The sequence below is a fragment of the Petromyzon marinus genome, chromosome 22 (assembly GCF_048934315.1).
Source record: "Petromyzon marinus isolate PM22_M1 ecotype Great Lakes invasive population chromosome 22, UKy_Petmar_22M1.pri1.0, whole genome shotgun sequence".
Classification (NCBI taxonomy): Eukaryota; Metazoa; Chordata; class Hyperoartia; order Petromyzontiformes; family Petromyzontidae; genus Petromyzon; species Petromyzon marinus.
In genome coordinates this window covers 19745616-19754191 of record NC_133688.1, presented here as the reverse complement: position 1 = coordinate 19754191, position 8576 = coordinate 19745616, and the positions used below count along the sequence as shown (strand labels likewise).

The following is an 8576-nucleotide window of genomic DNA, read 5'->3' as shown; positions in this document are numbered from 1 at the left end:
GCAAGGCACCCCCCCCCCCATGCTCGTTGCGTTACTGGCCACCAGCATTGTACATGGAACACTCCGCAAGAGGGAAGCGCACTTAGGTATCGCCGTCTCAATGCCCTGTGTATTCGCTCCCCCGAAAGTTTACGTTTCACCAGGCTATGTGTGCGCGCGCGTGTCTTTTCAGTGTCTGCTCTCGGTACTTGATAAACCTGGACGCGTATGTATGTCTATTGAACTTCTTTCATAGGTGCTCGCTAACAGCACTTGCCCCAACAGCCCCGTGTAGGTTTTACGGTGGAACTTTGTCTTTGAACTTCTATCGCACCGTACGTAGCCAACCGTGCTCATCGGACCCCCTTGCTGACGAGACGTTCCATCTCAAGGGGTTGCCCAGGTCAGATAGTTTACTGAAGAAATGAACCATGCAGATATTTCGCGATATTTGTACCTCCATGGCAACAAACTGTGTTCCCACCAGCGGAACGTTACTTTTTGTAACCCTAAAATCGGGACAATGGTTTAAGATTCGATGGTTAGGGCTTGAGGTGATGGTTACAGATAAGTGTTCAAGAATTAGGGTTTCGAGGGTTAGGGTCAGGGTTGTGGATAAGGTTAAAGGTTAGGGGTAAGGGTTAAGAGTTATGGGTTAGGGGTCGAAGTTAGGGGTTAGGGTTATGAATGAGTGTCAAAGGTTATGGTTTAGGGTTTAGAGTTTAGGCAACTAGTTTTGCGAAAAAGTTCGAAACATCGTCTTAAAATTAAGTTTGTAATCGCAAATGCAATTAAACATTCATAACAACACATTTTCGGGGTAAACATATTCAAAGGGGGAACCAATTTTCCCCGCTTCCCAAATACTGGATCCTCGGGGGAACGAACATTAATGGGGGAACACATTTGCAGAGGGAACGGATAACCCCCGACACCGCCATGTCCTCTTGCATCGCCGACGTGAAGCCAGCGTCACAGCTAGCAAGTGTGCAGGCCCTGTAACTGCACCGGGGCTCTCGGACAGGCCAGAGGTGCCCAGAGGGGGGGGGGATAATATTAAGACAGGAAGGGGGCACCACCCCCCCCCCCCAGGGAGGGGGCACCCTACCCCCCCCCCCCAGGGAGGGGGCACCCTACCCCCCCCCCCCACCCCCATTTAATTCCTTACACCGGGGCCGATGCCAATCGCGCGCTCAACGACCCAAGTGAAGTCGCGCCGCTGGGCAGAGCGCGGCGCTCATCGTTGCATCGTCGCCGATTTATCGAACGCGTCGCTCGCCGACTTTGGAGCGTTCGAGGGATTCCAAGCCAGGGCGCCACGTGCGGCAAGCTGGGAGCGGCTCGTGAGCGCACGCGCGGCTCACCGACGGCGCTCGATAGTTCATCATTGGTCGTTGTTTCGCGGTCGATGTACAGATATTTACACTGGCAGGGTGCGGCTCCCACTCACGGGGGGACCAATGCTGCTGTGGTTGCCACGCGCACAACAAATTGATAGCTGTGAAGGCATCGAAACGATCGTAATTGTTGCGGGGTTTTTTGTTGTTGTTTGTTTGTTCTCGTGGATTCATTTGCCGTTTGGTACGACGCGTGAGTTGTCGTTGTTGTTTTACTGTGGTGAGCATACTGCTACCTCGCTCTGCGATGGGATGAAGAGTTGAAACGAGAGAAAATATGTCAGGAAGTGGTGCCGTGTACCCAACATTCATTGCGTGAACCTGCAGGTTGAGACGTTTTATCCGGAGTGGCAGCGTTTGAGAAACTTTTTTGGAAAACATTTTTGGTCAATGAATGAGCAAGTTTTGTGACTCAGTCTTATCACCGCTGCGATCACTATCATCACACATGTTCACATTCAAAGCTGTACCATGACTCTGTGCTCTTTGGCTCAGCTCGGGGCTTTAAATGGAGAGGAACCCAATCCCTTGTTCATTTAAGTTATTTTGACTGCGTTTGGACCATCCCCTTCATCATTACCATCAACACTATTATCATCACGATGGCCAGAGATTAAACTGTTTTATCACCATTGGTGACATCACCTCCATTACTGTAGACTCTGCTTTTTTCATCAATGTTATCAGCATTATCATCACCGTCATCATCGTGATATTCCATCCCCTTCATCACCATCAACGCCATCACCATAGCCATAGATTCAACTGTTTCATCATCATTGGTGACATCATCTCCATTACTGTAGACTGCCTTATCCATCGATGTTGTTATCATCGTCATAATTGTTGTCATCGTGATATTCATCGCGAGTCGTGGCCACCGCACGTCGGCACCACTTGTAGAATTCCGCCCTGCGGGCCCTCGGGAGTGCCCGCCGGGGCCGGCAGAGGACGCACGCCGCCTCCCGCGCTCAGCGGAGGCCGTCGGCCGATCCACGGCTCTCCCTCGCAGTGGAGACTCTACTCTGTACCCCGGCCGCCGGCTCATCCCGCACGCTCACGCGGCGGACGCGAGACCGAGCTCCTGGGTCGTCTCGAGCGGCCGCACCACCACCAGCAGCAGCGCCGCCAGCAGCAGCGCCAGCAGGAGGCCGCCGGGGTCCGGGCGCGGCGTCGTTCCCGAGCCGCCGCAGCCGGCACCGCGGCCGCGGCAGCCGCTGCGCTCCTCGCAGAGCGCGCCCGAGTAGCCGGGCGCGCAAGCGCAGCGCTGGCGGTCGCGGCACTCGCCGCCGTTCTGGCAGCGCAGCAGCTCCTCGTCGCACGCGTTCTCTAGGGGGAGGGGGAGACGGGGGGAGGGAGAGTGACGAGGGAGGGAGGGAGACGAGGTAAACCAGGGCGTTATCGTCATCGCGTCGTTCAGGATCGCCGCTTAGAAGTGCATCGTCGTTGGCAAAACGAAGCTGTACTGAACACGCATGTTCTTAAGATGTTCACTTTGGTCTTGTCGCTGAAGTAAATAAACATGCAACCAACAGGAGTCAAGCCCCACTGCCATTTGCGATTGCTCGTGCTATTTATCTATGTATTTATTTATTTACTTATTTCTCCGCAATGAACGCAATCACGGCCACTGCCTTTGTCTAATCCCCTGTGCCTGGGGAGGGGGGGAGCATCTCTAGCTTTTGAAAATCGCAGGCTTAATCCCCGCATATTATTGCATTTAATTACCCCGTAAGCCAGCAAAGGGCTCACGTGACAAAACCTACTCTAGGGTTCCGCATCTGCTTGGGCCTCCATATTTCCCTAGCGACAACCGCTGCCTATATCGCCCGGGCGGTCTTCATTATATTAACGCAATCACCTGGAATTAATTAATTGCCAGACTTCACGGAGGAATGTACGCTGCGCGGCTAATACATCGCTTCCGTTCATCAGGTGACGTGCAGAGATGGGAGGAGGGCGGAGGGGCTTGATAGCGGGGGTTGTCACCTGAGCTGGATCGCCCAGACTAATTGTCCTCTTTTTCATATCAAACAAAGATTAGTTGGCGATGAAGCTGCTGCTGCTGCTGCTTCGTTAGCAGCGGTGCACAGGCACATTTAACAATCAAACTCAACACGTTCGGCAGTAACGTGTATAATAGGCGACGTTTTGGGCGGTGGCCCTTCTGCATGCCACATCCATCACATCGGTCTCATCGGTGCCATGAAGAAGGGCCATTGCCCGAAACGTCACCGATTCATACTATTTTTGGGAGGTGGCAACCATAACGGAGGCGCAGATTTTTTTTTAATTACTGAACTTTGCGATGAACCTGGCGACCGGTGTTTAATCACTGGTCCACGGCTAACGACTGTGATATCTCAACCGGTCCTGGGTCTCTCCTTTGCCAGCCTGCCACTGATCAGCATGGTGAAGAGCGATCACACCCCCCTCCACCCGCATCCAATGTGATGTGGGGGAGGCCTTCATCCGGAAGTTAATTGACAAAGAGTCGGGGGTATTTTGTGCAGTCATTGGCGACCAGGTTGAGACCATTCACTCACTACACTCCAGAACCCGGTTTGATCACGGCACGGTGGCGAATATCGGATATCATTTCCGTGATGGCTGGATTTTTTTCTCCGGGTCCTCCGAAACATGTGTTGAGACTATTTAGATAGTTTTGCTGCCATAAATTTCCACTTGATAAGCCACTTCGTTGAGCTATCATTTGTGAACAGGTCGCTTATTGAAAAATAAGCTAATAGCTCAGTGTGCTTTTCCAGGTAAAAAAAACAAAGTTTAGTTTTATTTGTATATTTTAAAATTATTTGTTTACCTTTGCTATACTTTTCACTCCTATCGTGTTTTTGTTTTAATCGCGTGTTGTTGTAACGTTATGACAGCGTGCCCCCTTACTGGACATCTGTGAAAAAATTGCTTAATAGCTCATCGGATTCCTCCAGTACAAAGCAACATTCTGACGATTAATTATTGAAACCCCCTGAACGCGGGCGCAACGTCGCAACATCACGGAGGAGCTTTGCGCCGCCCACAGATCTCTGGCAAACCGGCGGGCTTGCCGATGAGTGGAGCGGTGCGGTGGTGCTGTGCATGCCGTGATGCGGTGATGCGGTGATGCGGTGCAGTGATTCCGTGCGGTGCGGTGATGCGGTGGTGCCGTGCGGTGATGCGGTGGTGCGGTGATGCGGTGCGGTGATTCCGTGCGGTGCGGTGATTCCGTGCGGTGCGGTGATGCGGTGGTGCCGTGCGGTGATGCGGTGTCGCGGTGCGATGGGGCAGAGACTCACGCTGGCAGCCGCGGTTCCAGTAGTAGCCGGCCAGACACTCGCCGCACTTGAGTCCGCTCGCGCCTTCCTTGCACTCGCACTGCCCCGTGCCGTTGCAGCGATCGCTCGCCGAGCCGAACGGGTTGCACTCGCACGCTGCAACGTGGAAAGGAAGCAGTGAGGTCGCCGCCCAGCAGTGGATACGATGAAGATTGATTGTTGATGATGATGATTGAGCGACTTGTGCCTTGCGCCTTCTCGTCTAGAATCCCTTGCCCGGGAAGGTGCGGGGACCCGGGTAGGCAAACCAGGCGAGGCAGGTCTAGTCCTGGGGAAATTAGAACTTCTCTCGCAACCGTGCTTGCGAGGCTGACATTATTCGCCCCGGTTCGAGTAGCACCGCCCCACCCTCCTCTCTGATTCAAGCCCTCTACTCCAGCGACGAGTCTGCACACCTGTCACTGCCTTACCAGTGCCCTACCTTATTACGGACCAATTCACACCGCATTGGCAACCCCGTGCCCTTTTGAGTCTCAACAGACATTTATTTTGCCCGCATTGAAACAAACACCCGTATGGACCTGAAAACTCGACAAGAATGCGGGGTTGGCAGCTATGCGTCTGTGGCGTTGGCGGCTGTTTCTCCTCTGCTGGTTCCTCCCGTGTCAGGAATTCTGAAATGATCTCCTCCGTATAGTCAGATTGTCTCACTGGAGCTTAACACGGCACTTATACGTGTGCTTTCCTTTAAGGAGTTAAGGAAACAACTCGGCTCACTCCGATCGATTGTTGAGTTTGTGAGCTCGGCTAGGGATAGCCGGGATAGTGCTCCAAGGACAAAGATCGCCCGTATAGCCTTAACAGACTGCAGGGGCCGCCTTCGTCTCCCCAGTGGCAATGTTTTTACGCACCGCACCAGGTACTTGTTTGAGGCTGAGTCGACTTAGGGGAGGGGCACAGAACCGGTTTTCGGTCACTGGTATTGGCCGTGAGCGGGAATCGAACCCGGGTCGCCAGGTTCGTACCGCTACACCACCGCTCCCCATGCCCGGGTATCAACTCAGACGGCGCTTCTCCAGACGTCCGTGCCACCCGCAAGGCAAGCGGCCAACGACGCAAAGCGGAGAGGGCGATTTCATTTGCGCTCAGACGCATCGCATACTTATGACTTAGCATGCATCGTTATTATTGTTATTCCTGCTTGACTGGGAGCGCCGCGTGCCAGTGGGGATCACCGCGTAACAATTCGTTGTTTGAAGAGAGGCTTTTGTTTGGGGGAATGGAAATTCGGCAGCGAGCGTGCCAGCAGCACCCCTCCCTCTCGGCGCGGCTCTGCTGCTTGGTGATTGTTTATTGGGCCGCCACCTGTCCGGTAGAGAACAGGTTATACTGACCTCGCAAAGACAAAGATCCCCCGTGTAGCCTTAACAGAGTGTCGGGGCGAGTGCTGTTAGCGAGCACCTATAAAGGCCGGCACGGCACACGAGGGGGTGGGGTGGCCAATCAGTTACTCATTTGAGGCTGAGTCTACCTAGGGGACGGCCCAGGACCGGTTCAGATAATCGTCAACGTGAGCGGGAATCGAACTTGGGTCGCCGGGTTCGTAGCGCAGTGCGCAAACCACTGCGCCACCGCTCCCCCTTACATGTTACACTGACCTGCAACACCCACACACTCGTTATTCCCTGGGGTTTCTGTTAGCCGCAGATAATCAAAAAATACTTTGGAACTAAAAACAAAAACCGCTTACATTGTTAAAAAGAGTTTCTGGCTCGAGCGAGAATTGGGAGGCCCGTTATTGAGGACGAGAGCTGACGATTGATATATTTACTTAGTGGCCTATTTCTGCGATTGAATTACAATTAAGCAATCTAGCGGCGCTGCGTCAACAGAATGAAGAGAAATCCAACCCCCCCCCCCCCCCCCCCACATGGAGGACTTCGCAGTCGTCAGCGGCGAACTGCCGTGGCAGGCAGTGATGGGCGCTGGGGGATGAAGCCCGCCGAGCGACTTGTGAAGTCGCTTCAATGGAACTGTCCGGTCCACACGAGGAGAGGGGGGGGGGCGGTGTGGGCGGCGAACTTCGAACGCCCTTCAAAGGAGCGCTCGCCACGCGGCGTCAATCACACCGCGGGTTGTAATCCCGCGGCAGCTTGAACCGTTATCCGAAGTGAGCGAGTGGAAAAACAAATGCGTTTAGATGGGTTTCCTTTGTGTGTGTGTGTGTGTGATACCATCAACTGACGATCTGGAGAATCAGATTTAATCACGGGTTGCTGAAACCCGGATTTGGACGTTTCGGGCAATGGCCCTTCTTCATGGCATTTAAATAGAGATACAAGATTTAAGCCCGATTGAAATGACATTAAAAAAGAGATGTTCGGATGATGATCAGTAGTTATTGAGTAACAGACAAACCCCTTTCACACCAGCTCAGTGTGCCCGACTTCTGACCCACCCAGCCGACCTTGCAGATGAGCACTGCAGGGAGGGGAACACGGAGCTAGAGGAGCGTGATGATGTCCTTTGCCGCTGGCAAATTCCAACCAAGCAGGCATGGGGCCCTGACGGTAAGCGTGGTTCTTCCACTGGCTATCTGTAGAGCTGAGACGGAAAACCAAACTGTGATATGCTGGCATTCGAAGACATCTGAATACGGCTCGCGGCCAAGCAGGGCCAGGGAGTTGGGCAAATCACAAACGTAATTGCGCACGACGTCAGTGTGGCTAATGTAGATGCAGAGCACGAACTACAATTAAACATTCAGGTGGTCAAAGCCAGAAAACTCTGTAAAGGACAAAGCGTCGCCACGTCGACTGCACGCGCCTCGACCCTCTTCGTTGCGTGTCACGTGAGCGGCACGGCACGGCTCGGCGTCTCCACTGGAAAAAAAAACACACCGGGCGCCACCAGAGCCCACGCCGGGCTGGCTGGGCACGACCCCGGTTGCGCAGGTAGCGGATTAAGAGAGTCCACGAACCCGTGAGGGTGGGAGGGGGTGTGGTGGGTGTGGGGTAAACTGACCGATGCACACGTTCTCGTCGCTGAGCGGGAGCGACGCGTTGCGATAGTGCCCCGGGCGGCAGTACTGGCAGCGCTGGCCCCGCGTGTTGTGCTTGCAGCTCACGCACGTCACCGCGCTCAGCAGCTCGATGAAGCTGCAGCGGTTCGAGTGGCCGTAGCACTGGCACTCTGTCGCAGCGCCGTCGGCGGCGGTGGTGGCGGTGGCGTGACACGCGGGGGTAGACGGGGGAGGATCGGGAGGAAATCGGTTTAGTTTGGTCACGCAAATTCAGCTCGCGTATCTCCCTTGTTGTCCCCCCACACCACCCCACTGCACAAACCAAACCGTTCCGCCTACGCATGAAAGTTGCGCGGCTGTCAAATGTGCAGACGGTGCAACTGCGCTACGCAACTGCGACGTACGTTGTCTTTGGGGGTTGTTTGATCACACGGAATCACCCTGGTCAGTCGCGCGCTTCGTGAAATGTTGTGAGTTGCCCTTGACCGCTTCAAACGCCACTCGCCATCTCATGTCAGCCGTGGCCCGGAATCAAACTCACGTCGCCGGGTTCCTAGCGGAGTGCGTTAACCACTCACTGCAACCTGAACCCTCTCATCTATGCCAGCTGGCCTCTGTGACCTGACCTATAGCATCCTCATAAACCGTGATCGGCCCAAACGCCGGACATCCTCTGGATTACAAACCCACACCGCTGGTGTCACCACCACCACCTCAATTAACCTCACACTCTGACATGGTGCATTCCGTAACGCGAACACAACGAGCGTGGCACATTCCCCGTAATTAACAGGTGTCGGCCATCGGGCAATTAATGTCTCACACCCAATTAATCGCGGACACTGTAACGTTGCTTGAAGGGGCGCGGCCACGTTCCTTGCAAGCAGACGGAACCGCTCCTTAATC

At 54.3% G+C, this 8576-nt stretch overlaps 1 protein-coding gene across 2 annotated transcripts in view; it reads right to left on the bottom strand.

Annotated features, from left to right (window-relative positions):
- Positions 1-1098: 1098 nt before the first annotated feature.
- Positions 1099-8576, bottom strand: part of LOC116944858 (netrin-G1-like) — a 116311-nt gene continuing 108833 nt past the window's right edge. For both annotated transcript variants that reach the window (XM_032958683.2, XM_032958684.2), the window contains exons 10-12: positions 7673-7840; positions 4670-4804; positions 1099-2705 (exon numbers count right to left, since the gene is read on the bottom strand). In XM_032958683.2, coding sequence (XP_032814574.2) covers positions 2434-2705; positions 4670-4804; positions 7673-7840 — 575 coding nt within the window. In that variant the 3' untranslated portion in view covers positions 1099-2433. The remainder of the gene's footprint in view (positions 2706-4669; positions 4805-7672; positions 7841-8576) is intronic.